We start from the raw sequence: 26,113 nt of genomic DNA on the forward strand, positions 1-26,113 counted from the left end.
GATCGCGGTCTTGTTATTTATGGACCTGGCGTTGCATAACACCAATGACGGAGGCGGGCAATTCCTCTTGGTCCCACCAAGAGGTCTTAAACCTCATCTGCCATGTTGACGCCCACTCACCCAGCCTCAATACTGTTGGAAGATCAACTAAATCTTCTATGCAATGCTGTAATAGCCTGGGCCTCCCACAAATGGTCAACCCACCCCACAGTTGTACCACTTCATATGGCTGCTGCGGGGGGCGGGGGGGGGTGAATAACTGAATGCTATTCAGTATAAAACATCTCCCTACAAAAAGAAAAGAAGCACATGAGGAGGGAAAAGACAAGGCTAGGACCCTTTTCCCTGACACCCATTTTTAAAAATGTGTGGATGGAACCAGGGGTCTTTTTGTAGAAAAATAGATGACAGAGCTCATTAGCATAACTCATTAGTATATGCCGCCCACCCCCCAGCCAAAAGCAACCTGATGCAAGAAAGGAGAGCCCTGGGCAGGCCTTGCTCACCTGGGGCTCTTCTTGGCTGCCCTTCCCCCCCCCCACAATCAAAAGGTCAGGAAGCCGCCCAAAATCACATAAGAAGTGGAGAAAGGGTGGTGTGGGCTTCTCCAGGGGATGATGAGGGCTGATGGGGGTGCAGCAAAGTCCCTGGTGGCTGGCTGGCTGGCTGCTCTCCTACTCCAGGGATTGTTATGCAGCTGCACCTGCTATTCAATGGACAAGGTAGGCGGGGAGGAGGAGGGGGAACCCTCAGAAAGGTTCAGGAGCTGTGCTCCTGTGCGCTCCTGCTGAATCTGAGGCCTGGATGGAACTATTCTACATGGCAGATCTTTTCAGTCACATCAAATTCACCTGCCGTCAACACAAGATTGCCGCCTCCATGATAAATAGGCTTGAGCCACATGGAGCAACTGTGATCAACAATGAGTATTGGTAATCGGCCACTTTGAGAAGGAAGAGACAGAGGTCAAGTTCCACTTCTGTTCTCCAAAGTGTCCTGTTGTTAAATCCTATTGCGACAGATGTTTCCAATCTACTCTTTATGGGTCTAGGGACTGGCACTGAAGAAAGGAATCAGATTTGGTCCAGGGGGCCACTATTTACTTGCCAAAATCCTGTAAGAAACAGTGCAGTTTGGGAATGGTTGGTAGCAAAATAGGCATTCTTCCTCTTGCAAGGACAGGAAAGAAAAGGTATGGTAGAAAGCAACTATTAACTTGGTGCTATGTGCCATCAAATGACTGCTAAGTAATTTCTGACTTAGAGATCCTATAAATTAACAACCCGCAAAAAATCCTATCATTAACAGCCTTGCTCAGGTCTTGCAAAACGAAGGCCATGATTTCCTTTATAATCCATCTCATGTTGGGTCTATCTTTTTTCCCATGCCCATCAAAGTTTCTAGCAATTTTAAGGACCAAGCACATACAGAGAGACATAAGCAGAATCATTACCTGAAAGATGCTTGTGTCAACTTTTGGTAAACGAGCCAGGGAACTGAAGAGCAGTTGGCTGCTTTGATAGGCTTGGTCAGCACTCAAAGCAGCTCTGCTGGCATCAACCTCCAGTTCATTGGACAGCAGCTTTACTTCATCATACCTGAAAATGAGAAAACGATTTTGAGCCCAGAAGTGTGAGATCTCCCCAACCCAATGATCACATCGCCTACATAACATATGAATTGGGCAATGGTTAAAGAAAGTTATGCAGTTTAGATTTGCCATGATCTTTATGAATGAACTGTAGACCTTTGAGTACCCCCAGTTCTACAGTACATTCCACGTTGTAAAGGGGATGGAATCCCGCTTTTTGTCATTTCCCCAGAGACCAGATATCTCCCCCAAGGGGCTCCAGAAGCCACACAGGAATTGCCGGGATCCTTCTGCTGCTCTTCTGTATGGAGCAGCCGGAAGACTATGGAGTCCATGAAGCAGCTCTAACACAGAGAACCTGATGTTGGGGGTGTTTTCCACAGTGAGACTGGCTTGAGTGGTTTCACTATTACCAAGAAAGCACAGTGGCAACATGGCAGGTTCCTCTGCTTTCCCCCTGCCCCAGTCCTCTGTGATGGCCATACCCCTCTGTGCCATTGAGGCCTTTTTAGTGTTTTTTTATATTGGCAATTTACATTCTCATAGCATTATAATGTTATAACTATCCATCTTTCAGATTCTCTGAATTCCCAGCTTTCATTTTAAAAAGCAGCTTTTACCTCCCCTTTTTAAAGAGGTATAAGAAGAAAGGTATACCTCTGCAACAAAAAGAACTACAGACTTTCCCAAACCATTGCAACAAAGCAGATTTGGGAAGGACCACAAAAGTGATGGGGATTACCTGAGAGGTACATGAAAGCCAGGGCGAGGAGCCCATCCTGAATCAGGATTTGATCAAACTCAAGAATGGGCAGAGTAAATGACACGGGTGACAAGGAGCTGAGAGCTAAAATACTAGGCTTGGATTCCCTTTCAATCTTCTGATGAAGGGTGCATTGACTTTCAATACCTTACACCCAGAAAATCTTGTTGGTCTCCTGGACTTAAATAATGCTGTTGTACTGTAGACCAATATGTCTATCATGTTGTTCTAGGCTTTCCAGCATGGGCAGGCTGCCTATGGCTGTAGTAAAAAGAAAATCTACTCCCTGTCCTTGGCGCTGTGAGGACAGTCATTACAAAGGGATCCCTTGGAGCAAGACAGTGTCTCTCTGTGCACTTTGCAATATACAACCCCCTCCATATGCAAGACTTACATCACAGCAACAGGCAGAGTAATAATAAAATGCTAGCAGTAGTTGATGGTGATAACAATGGTTATGATAAGACCTGGAGCAAACTGAGAAAATGAAGGCAACTAACTACCCTCCCTGTTGGAACACCCTCCCAGAAGCTATAAGGGCCCTGCGGGATTTGTCGGCGTTCCGCAGGGCCTGTAAGACCGAACTGTTTAGACAGGCTTTTCTGGTTGACTGAAAATGGGCTGCCACCGGACATCCTACAGAAGCTGGTGGTCATGTCAGAACCCAATACCGCCAGACTGGATTGAGATAGCGTAATAGTTTTAAACTGATAAATGTATTATGGTTTTATATGTTTTATGGAATTGATTGTTTTTATGATACTGTAAGCCGCCCTGAGTCCGCTTGCGGAGAGGGCGGGATATAAATGCAAAGTAATAAATAAATAAATAAATAAATACCCATGTTTTCTAAGTGAATGAAAGTAAATTTTGCATGAGCGTACTTTTTCTGGAGCCCTTGCACAGAGTTTGTCAGGACGCCTCCCCCGCTTGTAATGGACTCCATCAGAGCCAACGCTTGGCTCGAGGCATCTTCCGCTGCCCTGGCTGCTTGCTCAATAGTATTCGCCAGCTGCATGTGGCTGAAAGACAAAAAATTTTAAAAGGAAAAGATTGTCTGGGAATGGGTTGCAAGTGCAGCAAGGAAGATTCATGGCCATCACTGCCTCTTCCTTTCTCATACTGAACATAATGATATAACACCAAAATGAATCCTTATTGGATGAGGACCACATTGAATATTCATATTGACCCTGGTGAGTCTTCACCATCTGGGGTCTTTGCAAAGCTGGATTTAGGGTTGCCAGTCTCCAGTTGAGGCCTGGGGATCTCCTGGTATTACGACTAATCTCCAGACCATACAGATCAGTTCCCCAAAAAGAAAAGGGCTGTTTTGAAGGGTGAATTCTATGGCATTATACTCAATGAGGTCCATTCCTTCCTTCAACAAACCCCACCCTCCCAAGGCTCTGCCCACAAATCTCCAGGTATTTCCCAACCCAGAGCTGGCAACCTTACTTTCCAACTTCCCCCTCCTGCTGCAGACCATAATGTTCTCTTTTTTTGTTCCTGAGGGACAGCATATTATCAGAATCATAGGGGAGACTGTGGGGGTCTGCAGTGGGAGGGAAGAATACCATATTTAGCCGTATATAAAACTACAACTGAGCAAAACCATGCCAATTAAATTCAAATAAATCAACAATAATCTATTTATTGACTTTGCAGCCAACATCTTCCTCTTCATTAAATTTCTGCCATCATGGAGCTTGTAGAGCCACAATATGGGCAATATCTTCGCTAACATTTGCCATTTTGAGTACTGCTAGTTTGGCTAGTTTGCATAATCCTTTTAAAGTTAAAGTAATCAAACTAGATTTTGTTTTCACTGATAGGACTCTGATTTTAAAAAAAAGCACATGCAAGCACGCACATACACAGACAACACCTTCCACAACCATTTCCCAACAAACACAAAACCTTAAACTATGTAAAAGTAATATCCATCATCCAGTCTTTTTTTATCTATAGACAGCTCTTCCATGTTCCCTCTTTGCCAGTCCCCAATGCAAAACTCAATTGCACTTAAAATAACGTTTACTCCCAACCCAACCTGGGAAAAGTATATTGTGTGGTTAGGCCCTTGACATCTATCCAGGACTTCCAAATTCAATCTTTACCAAAATTGTGGACAAATTTTCTATTTAAATAAAGCAGATCTGGATTTCCTTGCTACAATGATAATTCACAATAATCCACAATACTCTGCCTTCTTTAAAAAAAAAAACACACTGAGATTTGACATTTTTGTCAGTCTGAGAAAGAGTTCACAGACATAACGTTATCCATTGGCAATTGAGACTGGGTCAAGTGATGGAAGACAGGTGTCCACTCACCTGTCTGCTAACTTCATGGCTTCTTGGGCAAGGATTAAAAACCTGTTTGACCCGCCAGAGAGATCTGAAGATGGAATAACCTGAGGAGGTGAGGGAAGAAAGCAGAGAAACATCACTCTGTGCTTCTGAAGAGCGAAGGGGCCTGTGCCCAGTTGCATCCCAAAGCTCAAAGCAAATCTATTTTTGCCAGAATTCTGACTGGGCCATCATACAGATATGCATAAAAGGTAACTATCTCTTCCTGCCTTACACATAAAACCTGTAGTAACAAAAAGAATGAGGTTATTTGATGCCTCTTTCACACCGGAACAAAATCCTGCTAGTATTTTTGATTTCCTTCCATGACCTGGTTCATGATATCCACTACTCTCAAGCCCTAAGGTGAGGAACATCCACAAAGAAAGATACTTGCCACTTCTCCTAATTTGGTCTTGCTCTGCTCCAAATCCAAGCGAGCTCCCTGGATGAGCCTCCTGGTGTCTTGCACCTGCTTCTGGTACTGATTACCCAAAGACTGTAGCTGGTTGGCCGTGTCATTTATCTCATCCATCTGGCTCTGGTAGGTGAACGCTTGACCTTTAATCTTGGAGAGGCGCCCCCCCAAGGATCTGTCGGTAGCTTGAACATCAAGAGATAAGGAAGAGGAGGAAAAAACAATGTTCACTAGGCTAGAGGAAAAATACTGGTAAAGAAGGGAAGTGGGCCTGTGATTGGTGATGGACAGATAGAACAAACACAATTCAAACAAGCACAATTCAAACATTCCCACTTACAAAGTGAGATTCTCCAGAACATCCTTACCTCTGGTCATGCTAGCAGTCAGAAGCAGAGGAGTGCTTGGAAAGATATATTGGCATGAAATTAAAGTTGCCAGGTCTGATTCAAAAATATCTGGGGACTTTGGGGCTGGAGCTGGGAGACTTTTGGGGTGGAGCCAGGAGCAAGGGTGTGCAGGGCCAGATTAACAATCAGGCCAAGTAGGCGCTGACCTATGGGCCTCCACACCTTTAGGGGCCCTGGGCTGGCTTTACCACCACCACCCCCTGGTCTTCCCCCTGCTTGCAGCGCTCCCAGCCTGCGTGTGCAGCCAGCAGCTGAGCCACTCTATGCCTGACTTGCTTAGGGTGGTGGCTGCTGCTGGCATAGTTGCCAAATTTGCCTCTCTCTGCCTCTCCCCCACAGCTTTGTCAAAGGGGCTTCTGAGAAGGGGCCTACACGCTGCAGTACGGGTGGTGGGGCAGGTGCTCTGGCTCTGAGATAATTTGCGAGGAGGCCACCAAGATTTTGACTGCCTAGGGGCCTCCACAGGGTTTAATCCAGCACTGAGGGTGTGACAAGCATGACCGAACTCCAAAGGGAGTTCTGGCCATTACATTTAAAGGGTCCGTGCACCTTTTGAGTGCCATCCGTCCATTTGGAAATAATGAAGGATAAAGACACCTTCTTTTGGGGCTTATAGAATTAGACCCCCAGTCCAATCTTTTTTATTTATTTTATTTTATTGATTTGATTTCTATCCTGCCCTCCCCTCGACGGTCTCAGGGCGGCTCACAACCAATAAAACAACATCACAATATAAAACTTAAAACAATACAATACAATAATATAGTCAGCAATTTTACAATAACTTGAGGGGTGTTTTGAGGAGAGCCACCAGATGAAATGGCCAGCAGTTATTTCCTTCCACACCTCCACTTTCTGATAACCCTGAGCAGGGAGAGGGCCTCCAAATGTGGGGGGGGGGGGTCCCCTGCCCCCAACTGGGGATTGGCAACCCTATATGAAACAGACATTGTGGCTAACTGATGATGTGTCGATTCATAAACAAATCCACTTGAATGCAACAACGTAACACTTTCCCAGCATGCCACACATCATCATTTCAATTGAACCAAAAACTAAGGCTTGCAAACCAGGACTCCAAAGAGCAGTTTAAATCCTGGTTTGTACAGAACACAAGTCATAATTTGTGGTCCAGATGTAATCCCAGACTATGTCATCACAACTGTGGTTTGCTGCAAAAAGTAGAAGTCTGTATATGAGGTGAGGAGGGAACATGCAAGTCGGAGGATTCCTCATTCTTCATCATGGGGCAACGAACCATGATTGGCTGTTAGGAAACGAGGTGAGACTCTGCAACAGTACTGTAAGATGCATTTATTTTTTTTGCTACTTTTGCCATTGTTGAAAACTGACGTCCTATTTCCATCCTCTCCAAGGGCAGGAAAGGAACCTTTTCTTTATTTGCCATCAAGGTACAGTTGACTTAGGATAATCCTGCAGGGTTTTCAAGGCAGGAGACATTCAGAAGTGGTTTGCCATTGCCTGCTTCTGCATAGTGACCCTGGACTTCCTTGGTGGTCTCTCATCCAGGGCTTTTTTTGTAGCAGGAACTCCTTTGCATATTAGGCCACACACCCCTCATGTAGCCAATCCTCCAGGAGCTTACAGGGCTCTTAGTACAGGGCCCCTCATGTAGCCAATCCTCCAGGAGCTTACAGGGCTCCTAGTACAGGGAGGATTGGCTACATCAAGGGGGTGTGGCCTAATATGCAAAGGAGTTCCTGCTACAAAAAAAGCCCTGCTCCCATCCAAGTATTAACCAGGGCTGACCCTGCTCAGCTTCCCAGATCCAATAAGATCAGGTTAGCCTGAGCTATTCAGGACAAGGTAGGCTACTTTCTGTTACTCAAGTTCCCCTGTCATCCTGAAGTGATTTATAAAGATTTACCTTGCAAAGTCTGGGCTTCTCTCAGGACTTCCTGGAGCATCTGTTCAGCCTCTCTCATCTTCCTTTCCAGCTCTGCATTATCTCCATGCACTTCCCCTGTCTGTGCCTGGGAGATGAGAACCTCAAGCCTTTGCAGCTGCTGGAGGTATTGATCTACCTGGAGGGAAAAAGGAAGGGCTTACATGTCAATGAGTAATGAAAAGACATCAACAGAAAGGATCACGTGGTGGGTGGTCTGAAGGATCCTGCAGAGCTGCTGTCAGTCAGAGTAGACAATACTGACTTTGATAGATTGAGAATTCGGTTCAGAATAAGGCTCATGTGTTCATAGGGGTCTTATCTGACCATGCGGTTCCACCAACATCAGCATTTGTGTTTGTGGAAAAGTGGAGGACAATTTCCACTGATTCTCCCCTCTCGCTGCAGCCTCTCCACTTCCCCCCCATGCTGTTCCTCAGCACACAAAGACCCTCTAGGAACAAAATTTGAGGAGGCTCAGTGGATCACAGCGAGAGAGGGACATGGGAAAGTCCCACTTCGCAAAATCTGCAGATGGTTGGACACACCTTGTTATCATTGCAACCTCAAAGCAGAGTAAAAACCCCATACCAGATATCATGGTCAGCTCATATTACTACAATTTTGCAGCAAATTGCATGGGCTACCAATTAGTTTCTGGATCCAATTCGCCCTTTACGATCTGGGACCCTCATACCTACAGGACCATCTCTCCTGTTACAACACACACATACCCCATACCTCCTTCAGTCACCTTCTCAAGGCCTCTTGCAAGTGCCTGGCTCCAGGATGGTTCAGTTAGCTGTTACCAGAGGAAAGGCCTTCTCAGTTTTGGCCCTGACCCTGTGGAACGTACTCTCTGGTGACATCTGTGCCCTGCAGGACTTGTTTAGTTTCTGGAGGGCTTGCAAGGCAAAATTGTTCAGGCTGGCATTCAAGGTTAATTAATTGAATGATTTGATTTTTATCCTGCTTGTTTCCCCACCAGGCAGGGCTCACACACTTCAGAGAGGTCTTAGTGAGAGCAGAGCAACTCTGAGATAAGCTGAGACAGCTGGGGAAGTTGCTGAGAATTCCTGAGTTTGGTGACTGCTGAAAATTCTGAGTTGTGGTTGCTGGGGAACTGCTGTTTGTTTGGTTGAGTGGGCTGAAGGTGAAGATGATTGGTGCTGATTGATTAGGAGTGGCTATGTTCCCCACCCTCTTTTCATTGTTAAGCTGCGCCTTGCCAGAGAGCTAAAGGGCTCTTGGCCTGTGGCTCTTAGCCTGGGGGCTCTGTAAGGACCAAGAACCCAGATCCCTAATTTCCTTGTGCTCCCAATAAAGTAAGTTGACCCTCCAGAAGGGGAGCCACATAAACAGGATTTAAAGGGGACTGTATATTTTTGAAAAAAGCTATCATGAAGGTAGAATGCCAGCAGGGGGGTGGGGGCTTTCCAGTGTTTTGCACTGAGTGTCACATGTATGACTATCTGCCCACAGGACAGAAGTCTTGGGTGTGTGCTCGATGCAAGGAGCTCCTGGTCCTCAGGGAACGAGTTCATACCCTTGAGGCTGAGGTGACTGACCTGGAGAAGCAGAGGCAGTCAGTTAGGCACTCGGGGAAGACTCTCGGGGGCATACTAGATGAGCCCTGCTCTGAACGTGGCAGCCTCATTGCTGCCAGGAAGCATGAGGGTCAAGAGGAAACAGGGCACCGTATTGCAGATAAGGGGAATGCGCCCTCAGAAGGGACCTCTTCTTCAATTGGTGAGCGAGAATCCTTTCACGCCAAGGAACCATCCCTGGGCGGGGAGAGAGGAGGGGTCTTGGTAGTTGGTGATTTGATCCTTAGGCAAGTAGACAGCTTGGTGGCAAAACCGCATACTGACTGTATGGTGACTTGCCTGCCTGGTGTGAAGGTAGCAGACATTACGCGTGTAGTAGATAGGCTGATAGACAGTGCTGGGGAGGAGCCAGTGGTCATAGTGCATGTTGGCACCAACGATGTGGGGAAATGCAGTCGTGAGGTCCTGGAGAAAAAATTTCAGCTGCTAGGCGGGAGACTTAAGGCCAGGACCTCCAAGGTAGCCTTCTCAGAAGTGCTACCTGTTCCATGTGCAGGGCAGGAGAGACATGCACAAATTAGAAGTCTCAATGTGTGGATGAGACGATGGTGTAAGGAGGAAGGGTTTAAGTTTGGCACTGGGATGCTTTCTGGAACAAGTGGGAGCTGTACAAGAGAGATGGTCTCCACTTGTCCCCGGATGGAACCAGGCTGCTGATGCTTAAAATCAAAAAGGTGGCAGAGCAGTTTTTAAACTAAATCTTTGGGGAAAGCTGACAGGAGATGAAAAGTCTCTGGTTCGGGAGGACTCATCTCAAAGAGATGAAGGGTTAGCTGTTACTTTTCTACCGGGTAATGGATCAGAGTTGTCCACTGAGATGGTGACAAACAGTATGGACTGTCTGCCAAAGTCTCGAGGCGGCAGGAGGAAGGTGGCGGGTCTAGCTTGCCTGGGAAATTATAGATGTTTGTATGCAAATGCAAGAAGTGTTCAAAGTAAAATTGGTGAGTTGGAATGTTTAGTGTTGGGAGAAAACATAGACATTGTGGAAATTTCGGAAACTTGGTGGAATGAGGAGAATCAGTGGGACACGGTGATTCCTGGATATAAGTTATATCAGAAGGATAGGGAGGGAAGGGTTGGAGGTGGGGTGGCTCTGTATGTCAGAGAGGGTATACGGTCCAGCAAGACTGAGGTAAGAGAATTAGATTCCCTTCTAGAAATGCTTTGGGTTGAAATAGAGGGCCCAAAAGGAAATTAACTATGGGAGTTTGTTATCGCCCACCAAATCAAAAGATAGAGGACGATTATAATATGATGGAAGGATTAAAGATAGCAGCTAAATGTAAAACCTGTGTCGTAATAGGTGATTTTAACTACCCGCAGATTGATTGGGTCAATATGTGTTCTGGTCGAGAGAAAGAGATTGAGTTTCTTGATACTCTCAATGACTGTGCTATGGAGCAGATGGTCTCAGAACCTACCAGGGGTGGGGCGATCCTGGATTTGGTCCTAAGTAATGCCCAAGACTTGGTGAGAGATGTAAAAGTGATCGCACTGCTTGGGAGCAGTGATCATAACGTTATTGATTTCACCGTTTGTATAAATAGAGAGTTGCCCCAAAAGACCGGCACAACTACGTTTAACTTTAAAAGGGGTAAATTCACTGAGATGAGGAGGCATGTGAAGAGGAAACTGAAAGGAAAGGTAAATACGGTCAAAACCCTTGGGGAAGCTTGGAGGCTATTTAAAACTACAATCCTAGAAGCTCAGATAAAATATATACCACAAGTTAGGAAAGGCACATACAGGTATAAGAAAAGGCCTGCATGGTTAACAAACAAAGTAATGGAAGCTGTATAAGGTAAGAAGGACTCCTTTAAGCGGTGGAAAGCTAGTCCAAGTGAGATTAATAAAAGGGAACACAGGCTGTGGCAAATCAAATGCAAGACTGTGATCAGGCAGGCAAAAAGGGACTACAAGGAGCATATTGCAAAAAACATAAAGACCAACAATATAAATTTCTTCAAATATATTAGAAGCAGGAAACCAGCCAGGGAGGCAGTGGGGCCCTTGGATGCCCAAGGGGTAACAGAATTACTGAAGGAGGATAGGGAAACGGCTGAGAAGCTGAATGCATTTTTTGCCTCCATCTTCACTGTGGAAGATGAGAAGTGTTTGCCCACTCCAGAACCACTAATTTTGGAAGGGGTGTTGAAAGACCTCAGTCAGATTGAGGTGACAAGAGAGGAGGTCCTACAACTGATAAATTAAAAACTAACAAGTCACCAAGTCCGGATGGAATACATCCAAGAGTTCTGAAAGAACTCAAAGTTGAACTTGTGGATCTTCTGACAAAAATATGTAATCTTTCATTGAAATCTGCCTCCGTTCCTGAGGACTGGAAGGTAGCAAATGTCACCCCCATCTTTAAAAAGGGTTCCAGAGGAGATCCGGGAAATTACAGGCCAGTCAGTCTGACTTCAATACCGGGAAAGTTGGTAGAAACCATTATCAAGGACAGAATGAGTAGGCACATTGATGAACACGGGTTATTGAGAAAGACTCAGCATGGGTTCTGTAAGGGAAGATCTTGCCTCACTAACCTGTTACATTTCTTTGAGGGGGTGAAGAAACATGTGGACAAAGGAGACCCAATAGATGTTGTTTACCTTGACTTCCAGAAAGCTTTTGATAAAGTTCCTCATCAAAGGCTCCTTAGAAAGCTCGAGAGTCATGGAGAAAAAGGACAGGTCCTCTTGTGGATCAAAAACTGGCTAATTAATAGGAAGCAGGGAGTGAGTATAAATGGGCAGTCTTCGCAGTGGAGGACGGTAAGCAGTGGGGTGCCGCAGGGCTCGGTACTGGGTCTCATGCTCTTTAACTTGTTCATAAATGATTTGGAGTTGGGAGTGAGCAGTGCAGTGACCAAGTTTGCAGATGACACTAAATTGTTCAGGGTGGTGAGAACCAGAGAGGATTGTGAGGAACTCCAAAGGGATCTGTTGAGGCTGGGTGAGTGGGCGTCAACGTGGCAGATGAGGTTCAATGTGGCCAAGTGCAAAGTAATGCACATTGGGGCCAAGAATCCCAGCTACAAATACAAGTTGATGGGGTATGAACTGGTAGAGACTGACCAAGAGAGAGATCTTGGGGTCGTGGTAGATAGCTCACTGAAAATGTCAAGACAGTGTGCGATTGCAATAAAAAAGGTCAACGCCATGCTGGGAATTATTAGGAAGGGAATTGAAAACAAATCAGCCACTATCATAATGCCCCTGTATAAATCGATGGTGCGGTCTCATTTGGAATACTGTGTGCAATTCTGGTCACCGCACATCAAAAAGGATATTATAGCATTAGAAAAAGTCCAGAAAAGGGCAACTAGAATGATTAAAGGGTTGGAACACTTTTCCTATGAAGAAAGGTTAAAACGTTTGGGGCTCTTTAGCCTGGAGAAACGTCGACTGCGTGGTGACATGATAGAGGTTTACAAGATAATGCATGGGATGGAGAAAGTAGAGAAAGAAGTACTTTTCTCCCTTTCTCACAATACAAGAACTCGTGGGCATTTGATGAAATTGCTGAGCAGTCAGGTTAAAACGGATAAAAGGAAGTACTTCTTCACCCAAAGGGTGATTACAACAACAACAACAACAATTTTTTATTTGTATCCCGCCCTCCCCGCCGGAGCAGGCTCAGGGCGGCTAACAGCATAATTTCATACATTGGTCATACAACATTAAATAAAACTACATTGACAGTTGGAATTCACTACCACAGGAGGTGGCGGCTACAAGCATAGACAGCTTCAAGAGGGGGTTAGATAAAAATATGGAGCAGAGGTCCATCAGTGGCTATTAGCCACAGTGTGTATATATGTGTGTGTATATAATTTTTTGTTTTTTGCCACTGTGTGGCACAGAGTGTTGGACTGGATGGGCCATTGGTCTGATCCAACATGGCTTCTCTTATGTTCTCAGATGTGGTGTGGTGCTGAGTCATATATCTGAAGTTTGGTGTAGTAGTTAGGAGTGTGGACTCTAATCTGGGAGAATCAGGTTTGATTCCCCACTTCTCCACATTCAGCTGGCGGGTGGTCTTGGGTCAGTCATAAGTTATTGCTGAGCTGTTCTCTCAACAGAAGTTCTCTCAGACCTCTCTCAGCCCCACCTATCTCACAGGGTGCCTGTTGTGGGGAGAGGAAGGGAAAGAGGTTGTAAGCTGCTCTAAGACCCCGAGTGAATGGCAGGGTATAAATATGGTCTCCTCCCCCTTCATATTTTATATGTATTATCTGGTTTTTGTTGGTTTTAAACATTTGTTATGATGTTGGTTAAGTGTTGTAAGTCGCCATGAGACCTTTTGGGTGAGTGGTGACTAAATTAATAAATAAATACCTGATCCCTCAAATCTATTCCCTTAGCCTTACAACCCAAAAAATACAGGGTCATCCACCTCGAGGATCAGAAGAAAAACACCTCCAGCATTGGCTAGTCCAGCAGCACACCCATTTCATGTCTCCACTCTGCTCTCCCTTCAAAGAGCTAGGAACATTTGCACATAGCTGGTGTCCAATTCGGATAGCTTTCGAGGCCAGACCTGCTTAGACTCAGCGGAGTAACTGCATAACATGCTTTCAGACTGTCCTCTGGAAACCAACGTAGTTCATGTGCTTTATCCAGATGGCAGATTTAAAAAATAAAAGCTAAGGTTTTTTAAATCCAAAGAACTGAAAGTGGTAAGCATCATTTTACAAAAGGTAAACTCCCTTCTCATGCACAGAGAAGAGAATGCCTCTTACAAGACAGCGTCTGCTGTGACACATGCAAGCATCACCAAAAAACAGAGCATGCTTTCCCACTTCCAATTAATGTTTTTACTCTTGCACTACTGTAACTATCAACGATTTGATTAATTTTCTAAGAGCCTGAAAACGTAACACATATGTGATACATCCCAGTTGTGGGGAGAACTCAGGGGGGAGAGAGAATGTGCAAAACAGAAATGTTCAGGAGAGCAGTTTTATAAAAGGGTGAGAACTGTAGCACAGTGGTCCCCAAGCCCCAGGCTGTGGACCGGTCCCAATCCGTGGCCTGTTAGCAACCGGGCCATGAGTTGTATAATTATTTCGTTATATATTACAATGTAGAAGATGACATTGGATTTATATCTTGCCCTCCACTCCGAATTTCATAGTCTCAGAGTGGCTCACAATTTCCTTTACCTTCCTCCCTTTCAAGGACAGCTCTGCCAGAGCTATGGCTGACCCAAGGCCATTCTGGCAGCTGCAAGTGGAGGAGTGGGGAATCAAACCCGGTTCTCCCAGATAAGAGTCTGCACACTTAACCACCACACCAAACACTTTAGAAAAAAAGTGCACAGTTGTATCATCCCAAAACCATCTCCCCCCACCCTGGCCCATGGAAAATTTGTATTCCACAAAACCAGTCCTTGGTGCCAAAAAGGCTGGGGACCACTGCTGTAGCAGATCAGAACAATCCAAGAGGCAACTTTATAATGGAGTGGAACTATAATCTACTGCAATGATTTCTGAAGGCATCACTTTGCTGTACAACATTGTCCTATACCTTGTCATTCACTTTCTTTACAGTTTGCCTTGCCTTAAGTAATTTGTGGTTTACATTGTTCTCTAACACTATAGTCTGTTGCACTGTTCATTGGGTGTCTTATGCCCTCAGATGGAACTGTTTTCCTGTGCTCCGCCTTGAGTGTCAGGGATAAGGCAGGCTATGTATAAAGTAAATGAACGCAGCACCTTGGGATGCGAAGTCATTGCGGAGAATGGGCCTGCTGCCTCACAGAATTGCCTCTTTGCTCTCCTTGTATATTTGTAAATAAAGCAAATATTTAAAAGATACCCTTTAAAGTGCTCTCTCATGCAAAAGAAACCGACCCAGGTAGCAGTGCCCCTGGAAATTCCATTGGGAACTGGGGAGACTGTAACACTATTGGGAATACAAAGGCACTGCTGTACACAACTGATGCTACCCTGTAACCAGGGGTTGTTTTGTAGAAAAATAGGTGGTGGAGCTCATTAGCATAACTCATTAGCACATGCTACCCCACCCCCACCAGCCGAAAGCAGCCCGATGCAAGAAAGGAACAATGGTGATGTCAGGGAGTGTGGCCTGGACAAATCACTATCTCTTGCCTGAAATCCCTACAGGGTTGTGACTTAGTGGCACTTTCCACCACCACTGGGCCTTCTGTTAGCTGATGAGCAGCAGTTTTAGAGTCCCAGTTCTCTGCTCAAAGAATCAGAGGGAGAGGAGGAGGGAAAATTAACTTGCTGAACTGATTGCTCTGCTGAAAGCTATGTAAGTGAAAAAGGAAGCAGCTTACCTGTGTCTTCACTTGTCCATAGCAGGCTGGGCAGCGAGTGTGTTCACAGCTGGGCCCTTCAAATCCTGCCTTACAAATGCAGCTTCCATCACTACGACACCGCAGGGGCTCAGCACCCACTGAATTGCAATTGCAAGCTGCACAGGGTCAGAAAAAGCTTACAGTCGGGAGAAAGCCGCCAAATCCAATTTGCAGAAGCTTAACCGATTTGCTTGCTTCATTTATACCCCCAGTAGATACTGTTATAAATTAAAATTTCTAATGGTATACATTGTGTTGGGGAATGGGGAGGAACAATTTCCAGAAAGAAAATCCACATATTACTAATGTCTTTGTGGTCATTACAAGAAAAATTAGGATCATACTTGCATACGTTCTATGGTTCTCAGGCAGGTGGGGATTAGGACTGCAGAGTGCATGAAGAAGGGCATCAGGCTCCCCCCACAAACCCCATTTTCCTGACCTGAAACAGCTGTTTGCTGCTGGGGAGACATATCTGTCCTGATGGCTACGTGTAGGTTTCCACAATTGACTATATAGCATGAAAATCAGCCTGGAGAGACCTTAAATCTGCCATAGTTCTTGCCTATTTGTGCCTAGCTATATGACAGAAGTGATGTGATCAGAGTCCCAAATGACTCATAGCTGCACCCAGACCTGTAGCTACAGCAGGCCTGTGGGGGCCCTGCCCCCTGACTTCCTGTTGGGTGCCCTGACTTTCCCTCCCTCCCCACTCCCTGCTGCTGCCACAGCAAGGATAAAAGCTGAGAGGTTGGGGGCTGCCCCCTCCCTCCCCTCATAATTCAAAATGCATGGGAGGTGTACCCAGGAGCACCCACTCCTCCTCCCATGCCATTTAAAGGGCCCTCACGTGGTGGTTGTGGTAGAAGTGGGAGGGGGGCAGGGGGAAGGTCAGGCACCCCGAGCTGGATGCCCTGAGTCACAGCAACAGCTGACAGGGAAGGGGATCTGCTAAGAGCCCCCTGATGTTTTTACATGCCCCCCCAACTTTTAAAATCTATCCATCAGGGAACTCACCTTACAAATCACTGTGTGTCTCAATGTGGCTCCAAGCACTGAAGGGGGGGGAAGAAGAAGGGCTTCTGTCTTTAGGGTTGCCAAGTCCAATTCAAGAAATATCTGGGGACTTTGGGGGTGGAGCCAGGAGGCATTAGGGGTGGAGCAAAGATCAAGGCTGTGACAAGCATAATTGAACTCCAAAGGGAGTTCTGGCCATCACATTTAAAGGGACGGCACACCTTTTCAATTCCTTCCTTCCATAGGAAATAATGAAGGATAGGGGCACCTTTTTGGGGGCTCATAGAATTGTACCCCCTGGTCCAATCTTTTTGAAACTTGGGGGGTATTTTGGGGAGAGGCACTAGATGCTATCCTGAAAATTTGGTGCCTCTACCCCAAAAAACAGCCCCCCCAGAGCCCCAGATACCCGCGGATCAATTCTCCATGATTTTCTATGGGAATAAATCTCCATAGGGAATAACAGAGTTCCCAGCAGACATTTTCCTCCCTTCCCCCCGCTTTCTGATGACCCTGAAGCGGGGGGAGGGCCTCCAAACCAGGGAATCCCCTGCCCCCACCTGGGGATTGGCAACCCTATCTGTCTTCTGACCTGTGACATTTTCCCTAGAAATAACTCTAGGGGGCCCGTTTGCCCCCTTCTCAAGCTCAATATGTCTCCCATCATGTGATTCTAGGATATGTGGGTCTTGAGAAAGAGGCAGTGGCGGGGGGGGGGGGGGGAGGCGCTGCAGCCACTTCTGTTAGAGGAAACAGCATGGGAGGGAAGGCAGAAACTCCTCCTCCCTCTCTTGCAGAGCTTGGAGCCACACTGAGTGACAAAGAAGTCTGTAAGGTGAGTTCCCTGATGGATAGGTTTAACTTGACCTGTAGCCCTGGTCACATCTGTTGCATAGCTAGGTTCTTAATCCCCAGAAGACTTTTTTTTTTTTAGCAGGAACTCCTTTGCATATTAAGCTACACTCCCCTGATGCAGCCAATCCTCCAAGAGCTTACAGTAGGCCCTGTAAGAAGAGCTCTGTAAGCTCCAGGAGGATTGGCTACATCAGGGGTGTGTGGCCTAATATGCAAAAGAGTTCCCACTACAAGAAAAGCCCTACCACGCTTGGAGCTACACAGGCATTGAAATGACCCTGCAGTCTATTTCTATTTGTTGTCTTAACAGATGATAATAAAAAGCCACTTTCCAAACTCTACTGTAATCATTCTCTCTGAAAATACTCTCATTTCAGAGGCTATTTGATTTGCTATTTATTTCTTCTGCAGAAAAAATTCATAAATAACCCCATGGAATGGGAATAGCTCTATCCTTTGTTGTCCTTTTCCATGCATCAGAGCCTCTCTCCAGCCAAGGAACTGACAAAGTGACAGCCCAGGCCATCCAAAGAGGCGGCCACACAAACACAGACATAACAAGGCTGAACAGAATAGCTGTTTAGCTCAGCAGGATGCCCTAGGCTGACTGAACACACAACGGAGTTTCCGACAAGGCAGAGCCCAAACAAGTAGCATGCTTGACTGGCTACCAAATAGCCACATGAACCCACCCACTTGGAGGCTGCTATGCAAGTCAGAAAGTTACTGACATACATTTCTTGTTAAGACAAGGCATTTGCACGTGACTACAGAAACAGCGAGAGTGATCCGGTGTCTGGGAATAAAGCTTCATAAACACCTTTCAGGTCTGGGGACCACAACTGTGTTAAGCAGAGATGCTTTTGGAACATAAATACAGGGAATGAGCACCACTAGAAAATGACAGCCGTGGGGGCTGTGGCCAGTCACAAAATGCTGGGATGCTGCAAGCCTACAATAAGCAGCTGTTTCTGAATAAAATCTTACTAAAGGCACAAAGGGGAAGGAGCCCCATGGTGCAGAGTGGTAAGCTGTAGTACTGCAGTCCAAAGCTCTGCTCACGATCTGAATTCGATCCCAGCGGAAGCTGGGTTCAGGTAACCAGCTCGAGGTTGACTCAGCCTTCCATCCTTCCGAGGTCGGTCAAATGAGTACCCAGCTTGCTGGGGGAAAGTGTAGATGACTGGGGAAGGCAATGGCAAACCACCCCGTAAAAAGTCTGCCATGAAAACGTTGTGATGCAACATCACCCCAGAGTCGGAAGTGACTGGTGCTTGCACAGGGGACTACCTTTACCTTTTTAAAGGCACAAAGATGATGCCTGCAGTTCTGGGGTCTTCTGAAGCACTTCCTGAAGAAAGCTGGGACTGGCTCTTTGTTTTGGGGAAGAGATGCATGGGAAAAGAAACAAATGGGTACCAGGAAACCCATCTGCAGGTGCCATGTTGGGAACCAATGTCTTATTTGTCCTAATGTCTAGTGTTACCAAAGATCTTTTAAGATAAGATGCCCATCTCTCATAACGAATCACGACCCTGAAGTCAACATTCCTTTGCAAGCTGATGCTGTACCTCGGCATTTCTCTGCTGGATTAGGAGAAGAGGGATTTCCGAAAAAGCCATCTTTGCATTTGCACTCCCCCGTCACACGATTGCAAATCCCAGAAGCATTTGGATCACTGTTGCTGCACTGGCATCGCTGGCAGTGCTGTCGTGGGCCATTCTCACCCAAGGGATCTCCAAAATAGCCATCAGCACAAACCTCACAACGAGAGCCTAGGAAAGAATGAAGGACAAATGGATGAAGCCATGAATCAGCAGCATTTTCTTAAATGTCCCTTGCAAAACTACAAGAACTCTGTGCAGAGCTCTATTGGCATTTGCAAGGCATGGAAACCTCACAGCGTCTGCTCTTTGTGCTAACCCACCATTCTGTAGGAGTGGGGGGATAGTCCTTGCAAAGAAATACATCTGAATCTGAGCATTACCACTGGCTCCTGGAGGGCAGGTATCGCACACCACCTCCCGTGTTTCCGGCAACACTGAACAACCATGGCCACTGGGGCACGGGCACAGCTGGCAACTCTGCGGGTTCCGTGACGGATTGTAAAAGCCAGTAGGGCAGGCAGAACTAATATGCTCCCTGTTTTCATCACCTGAATAACATTCTCCTGGGCAAAGTCAAAAAGAAGAAGAAACAGCAGTTCAGTTTAGCAGCTGACAACACTCAGTTCAGAGGCTGCATTCAATTCCACAAGCCCTTTACTGCTGCTTATTTTTTTTTTAAAGGGGGCTTCTTTCTTTCATTTGTGTAAAGAAGGAATGTGAAAATATGAAGGCAAAAATGTTGAGGTATACATAGATACACAGATAAATTAATTTTAATAAACTCTCCTCCATCTGAATACAAATCTCAGTGGGTAACTTTAGGCTGGTTACCACTCATTAGCCTGACCAATCTGTCAAGGTTATTCTGGGAATAACATAGTAGTGACTGGTGAGATGTCCATGAACGCTGTTCTGAGCAGCTTGGAGGACAAGTAGACTAAAAAATGCAATAAATAAATATACGTGTGCACACAAGCAAGCTTAAAACACATCCATATATCAGTGCACACACAGATCTGATTTGGGTCTCAAATGGAGAGGGTGAACGCATTAGGGAAGTGTACACATGTGTAGCATACATCTCACATGCTGTTTGCACATAAGGTGAGGAAAAGATGTGTTCCTACCTGTTCCTCTCTAGGACATAAACAGGATTCCTGGCTAAATCAATGAGTTAAGTGGCCCTAAGGGAGCAACTTAATTTTCACATTAGTGACCAGATTTTTGCCTATGCAAATGAACCCATGAGCCCATTGGATGAGAATTTCCTTACCAGTATCTGGATCACAGATTCCTGCTCCCTGGCAGTTGCATAGCACACACTTGCTGAAAGCCCCAAGTCTGACAGAATCCTCTTTCTTGTAACCTGGAGCACATCTCTCACAGAACTGCCCGTCATATCCTGCTGGACATGTGCATCGCTCCACCCAGGGTGCCCTAGTGCCAGGGGTTGGCCGTGCCGAAACCAGGATAACATTAGAGAGGTATCCTGTGCCTGAACAAGCAAAAACATGTTACAGAGAATACTTTGTAGACTTCCAAGAGGATGACGTGACAAACAACATGACAAATCACCCCACATCACAGAATTGTCTAAGAATCACCATCAGGTGGTCAGGCAGGCAGACAACTTAAGGGGTTTCCAGCTGCCCCTCTTTGTATGATGACTTATGCAATTATTGTGTGAGGAGAGCTAGGAAACAGGCAGGGACTGGGTTGCTTGAAATGTTCTGGTACGATGTAATAACAGTGCTACCATACTCTTGCTGAAACTCTGGTGGCGCCAAGGGTCATTTTGTAGAAAAAGAGGTGCTGGAGCTCATTAGCAGAGCTCATTTGCATAATTTATTTGCATATGCCACATGCCCCTGACATCACCAGAAGGTGTACTACATTATATCAGCTCAGCATCTACCTTAAAATGCTTCTGGAATTATGTTTGTCACGATAAAACCTTACTGCCATCACACTTTTAACATTACTTTCTCCTATGTGGCTACAGTGGCAGGATGAAGATTTCCATCTGTCTGCTTTATATGTTTTGGTTATTTTCCCTTTTTTTTTTTATGGGGGAAAATATTAGAAAGTTTGTCAAATCTCAGAGTTCAGCAAAATTCTCACAGGGGGTTTGAACAATGGAGCCCAGAAGCAAGGTGTTGTTTTTTTTGTGGGGGGGGGGGCGGTTTAAGAAAGAAAGAGCACCTTACAATTTAGAGGTTCTGGAGCTTTGCTCCTTGAGCTCCTGCCCAAAATGAGGCTTGGGTGGCACCATGAAATGAACAGTTCCTTGGGGACCTTGCTTAGCTTCTAGAACAGGAAAAGTGAAGGATCAATTTGCTTGTTGATGGGAGGATAGGAAGGAGTGAGGCAGTATTGCACCTTCATTGCATGAAATTTACACTGTGCCCTAGAAGAAGCACTCAAATCCTCTGCAACACACACACAAAATCAGGAGAAAGGGTGGTAGCAGACGTTCCTAAGGAAACTCTCTGCAAGTTGAATAGCTCTTCCATTGGAAGAAGAGCCTTTTAAGCAAAAAGAAGGCTCTTTAGGCTGGAGGAAAGCTCCAAAGTTTGTTTAGTGGAGTAGTAGTATAAAAGCCAACATGGAAAGGATTCTTGATAGTAAATAAATGGCCACCAGATTATCTGATCGTTAATGTGCTCTTTTAAAAAAACTCATTCCATTTGTGAGTGTCCTTCTGGACTACAATGCGGCATACCTTTCTAATGTTAGAATTATAACCAACTAATGTTAAAATGATAACCCAATCTTTAGCTCAGGTTTCCCCACTCTGCTCCTAACTCACCATCTCCATAAGTGGCTCTGATCCAAACAGCCGTCAAGTTTCCAATTAACCGGCGGAACTCTATGTCAGTCAGCCTAGGGCTCCAGTTGTTGCTTGGGTGCTCATCCAACCTACATGCCAGAGATGATGAAAGAAATAGAGAAGTTTTATGGCCATGCTTATACACAGAGTGCACCACAGCCAGGACACCTAGAACTCAACCACTCTAGAACGCCGATGTTTTACTGGTTAAGGAGAAAGGCCAGAACTGCTAATTAAAAACACACAAAAAACCTCACCTCTGTAATCTAAAAAACACCTTTTTCAATATCCTCCACAATCAGTATAAATTAGGTGGGATCCACATATTGTTAGGTATCCCATCATCTAATCCTTCCGCGCAGGAGAATCCAGAAGGTGAATGATTTAAGATAGCACAATATCCAACAATCGTTGGATCCCTGCTTAGACAAATTACTGTATATACATGACATCACATACATTTGCTTGACTTAGCTAATGGTGGACACGAACTTCTTTCAGCTTCCATAAAGTGGTCACCTCATACAAAAGCGGCAACACAGTCTATAGCAGAAAACAACAGCTGTGTACAAAACACACAATAAAATATATATATACAAAGTAATTCTTATGTGTCTATGTTTGTTTCCAATAATACCAAATACACAGTATATCAAAATGTTTCACAAAAGGAAAGGATCCACAGTATTTCAATGTCCAGAGAATATCCAGTCCTTCTCTCTTCTTGTTCAATCCTGTGTGGTATCCAAATTCCTTACAAATCCTGGAATTTGGATACCACACAGGATTGAACAAGAAGGACTGGATATTCTCTGGACATTGAAATACTGTGGATCCTTTCCTTTTGTGAAACATTTTGATATACTGTGTATTTGGTATTATTGGAAACAAATATAGACAATAAGAATTATTTTGCATATATTTTTATTGTGTGTTTTGTACACAGTTGTTGTTTTCTGTAAAGTGGTCAGGCTGTGCACATGCCGCAGGCCCCCAAAGAGTGCAGAATGTGGAGATTCATGCGCATGTCAGAGAACTGACACAAGTGCAAGTTTCAGCCATCTAGCCTTCTTCATTTATCCAAGAGGTGTTATCTATCATGCCTTCATGCTGTTTTTGGCAATCAAAACTACCGTATTTGCAAGTTAAGGACCAACAGAGGTAGAGATAATTAGGTACAGATAAATTCAGTTTAGGGAACAAAAATTGATTGAAACTGGCAGGCACAGGAAAGTTTGTCCACCACTACCAGCAATCTCACAAAGGATTTTCCAGACTAATCTAGAAGTGCTGATCAGTGTCCTCTCTAAGCTGAGTTAGCGTGAGCTAGCTCACAGTTTTTTAGTCTCTGGCTCACACATTTTTGTCTTAGCGCAGCAAAAATGGCCCCAGAGCAAACTAATTCATGCAGTAGCTCACAACTTTAATGCCAGTAGCTCACAAAGCGGAATTTTTGCTCACAAGGCTCCGCAGCTTAGAGGGTGCTGATCTATTCTAAGCAATTCAGTTGTTGCAAAATGGAGCCTCATTGAGTTTGTTCAGACATGCTTGCACACCGGTCAATTTTGCATCCCTTGCTTACCCAGCACTCGATGACTAGCAGTGGAATGTATGAAGTGACTCAGCTGAAATGCGTTGTTGAGGTGGCATTAGATCTGCAATGACTCATTCACATATAAGAGGCATCCGTCGATAGTGCAGTTGTCAAGAGATGAATATGTGAATCCAGTCCATCACTGCCAGTCCAGTGCTGATGAATCTCTGTGGGGGCTACACTGGAGGGTCTTGTACATGGGAGTCCCTGTATATCACTTTACCTGAATGTGTAAGTCTTCTTGGCACAAGGCAGCATCCTTCCATGAGGCATGAGGGGGGCAGCAATTCTTAAGCCGGCTCCTTCCAAGATGACATCATACTGTGATGGACGACGTCCAGGTCGATTCACGCGATAGTCAAAAGATAGTGTCTGTCCATAACTCAATTGCTGGTCCCCAAGGAACCTGGCTACAAAGGAAGTGCAAAGCAAAATGAAGTTCCAGAGGACAAAATAAAGGTAAAAGCAAAGGTAGTCCCCTGTGCAAGCACCAGTTGTTTCCAACTCTTGGGTGATGTCGCATCACGACGTTTTCACGGCAGACTTTTTATGGGGTGGTTTGACATTGCCGTCCCCAGTCATCTCCACTTTCCTCTCAGCAAGCTGGGTACTCATTTTACCGACCTTGGAAGGATGGAAGGCTGAGTCAACCTCGAGCCGGCTACCAGCTTCCACCGGGGATCGAACTCAGGTCGTGAGCAGAGCTTAGGACTGCAGTACTGCAGCTTTACCACTCTGCGCCACGGGGCTGCTAGAGGACAAAATAGACAGGCCAAATTATGCCCATGTGGAATTTTGTCTGACAGGAGCAGGTTTCGTTATAAGACAAAACAGCAGCCAGAAGGACAGCTTCAAAGGACTACAATGACCTCCGTTTCCTAATTCTCACTGATATAAAAAGGCCTTGGTAATTTTTAAAAAGTGCTTAAACCTCATTAGTTTCTGTTTGATTTTAGTGTGGCTGTCTTTCGCCAAACTTCATTTTATGACTACAGATTTGAACTCAGTCAAAATGTATGTCGGGAAACTAGACTCTTTCTCCAAGAAAGATAAACTTTATTTCCTGCTAGCAGATAATGAACAAGATAGTCTCCTGGTTTGGAGGATTTTTTATTCAATGTCCATCCTGAATCAAATTCTGAGCTACTTCCATACTAAGAAGTTCATGCTGTGTGGGAGAGTTCCAGCCAGAAATATTCTCCCTAATTGCATTGACTGTCAGGAAGCGCCTGGATCTCTCTTTGCAGATCATTTATTTCACCCTAGCTATGAAAGATGTGATGCTCTACACATCTATTTCTGGCTAGGAGAGGAGATCGAATTAATGGGTCTACTGTGAGACTACCATTCAGGAAGCAGCACAGAACTATTCTGGAAAACACAAGCTGTTGCCATCTCAGTTATTTATTTACTTCATTCATACTCTGCCTTTCTCCCTGATGCAGATCCAAAGCAGCTTTGTTCTCTCCCCATTTTATCCTCACAACAATCTTGTGAGGTAGCTTAGGCTGAGAGTCTGTGATTGGCCTAAGGTAACCCAGCAAGTTTCCATGGTAGAGTGGGGATTTGAACTTGGGACTCCCAGATCCTATTCTAAATTCTACACTACGCTGGCACTCATTTTGCTCTAATGTAGGAAACTTTAAGTACGCACATAAAATGGGATACGTGCAAGTTTCCAGAGTTGGGGGCATTTCCTGTTCTCCGAGTATCAGAACCAGGCCTTGAATTCAGCAGGAGCTCACAGGACCACAGCTCCTGAACCTTTCTGAGGGTTCCCCCTCCTCCTTCCCACCTTGTCCATTGAATAGTAGGTGCAGCTGCATAACAATCCCTGGATGAGCTCCATCACCTATTTTTCTACAAAGTGACCCCTGATCAGAACTACAGCAAGTATGGTATAGTTCTTAAACTAGGCCTGGGGAGACCTATCCTCATGAAACTCCCACAAAATTTATCAGGTAATCTGGGGCCTGTCATTCTCTCTTAACCTATACTTCCTTGCAAGATTGCAGTAAGCACAAAAGGGAGGAGCGGAGAGAATTATGCAAGCCAGCCCCAGCTCCTTAAAGGAAGAGTGGGATAGAAGTGGATGGAACAGCAGTACCATAATATGGATTTAACAACATCATCATCTGTAACCTGATAAAAAATATTATCTAGAATCTGCTTGGTGTAAGCACATGTTAACAGTTCTGATACACATAACAAGCTAAAAGTACATTCAACTGAAGGGCTCTTTTGGCTACAGCAATACACACCTGGAGCACTAAAGTAGATGGGATCTGGCCTTCTTGCTGCCACATACACTTCTTTATGGCGTGGAGACCACTGGAGCGGCAAAGGAGAGCCATTTGCCTCAGCTTTCCAGTCCTCATCACCTAGAACATAAACAAGCCACAGTCCAAGGAAGTGAGCTAATAGTAGTAATCCAGTCCATACTTTATTTATTTACTTGTTTGTTTGTTTTAGTAAATTTCTATTCTGCCCATTCCCTGTAGGGCTCAGGGAGGAGTACAACATATAATAAAACAATAAAATACAATACAAACATTTTAAAACAGACAACTCAACAGCACTCAGATTACCATGACATCACATATTGCCCAGCCTAGCCATCTCACCTCATGATATCTCATAGGGATGACAGTTGTTATTCCAATTCCTAGCACAGACGGCGGTGCTGGCCGAGGAGGCCAACCAGGTCAAAAATAGACACCCACAGCCTCAGCTAAAAGCCTGGCAGAACAGCTCCGTTTTACAGGCCCTACGGAAGGCTAATAAGCCAGGTAGGGCCCGGATCTTATACTTATTTTGACTCAAGGTAAAGACAATGC

The 26,113-nt window shown here is 45.2% G+C and overlaps 1 protein-coding gene across 1 annotated transcript in view; it reads right to left on the reverse strand.

The window, feature by feature from the left end:
- The window catches only part of LAMC2 (laminin subunit gamma 2), an 83,256-nt gene that overhangs the window by 13,054 nt on the left and 44,089 nt on the right, over positions 1 to 26,113 (reverse strand). Inside the window, exons 6-17 of the mRNA XM_060232416.1 lie at positions 25,538 to 25,657; positions 23,500 to 23,686; positions 21,662 to 21,771; positions 20,126 to 20,347; positions 19,233 to 19,415; positions 18,817 to 19,020; positions 15,353 to 15,489; positions 7,422 to 7,578; positions 5,103 to 5,308; positions 4,691 to 4,770; positions 3,239 to 3,376; positions 1,454 to 1,598 (exon numbers count right to left, since the gene is read on the reverse strand). Coding sequence (XP_060088399.1) covers positions 1,454 to 1,598; positions 3,239 to 3,376; positions 4,691 to 4,770; positions 5,103 to 5,308; positions 7,422 to 7,578; positions 15,353 to 15,489; positions 18,817 to 19,020; positions 19,233 to 19,415; positions 20,126 to 20,347; positions 21,662 to 21,771; positions 23,500 to 23,686; positions 25,538 to 25,657 — 1,889 coding nt within the window. The remainder of the gene's footprint in view (positions 1 to 1,453; positions 1,599 to 3,238; positions 3,377 to 4,690; positions 4,771 to 5,102; positions 5,309 to 7,421; positions 7,579 to 15,352; positions 15,490 to 18,816; positions 19,021 to 19,232; positions 19,416 to 20,125; positions 20,348 to 21,661; positions 21,772 to 23,499; positions 23,687 to 25,537; positions 25,658 to 26,113) is intronic.

Source organism: Heteronotia binoei, chromosome 2 (genome assembly GCF_032191835.1).
Source record: "Heteronotia binoei isolate CCM8104 ecotype False Entrance Well chromosome 2, APGP_CSIRO_Hbin_v1, whole genome shotgun sequence".
Lineage (NCBI taxonomy): Eukaryota > Metazoa > Chordata > Lepidosauria > Squamata > Gekkonidae > Heteronotia > Heteronotia binoei.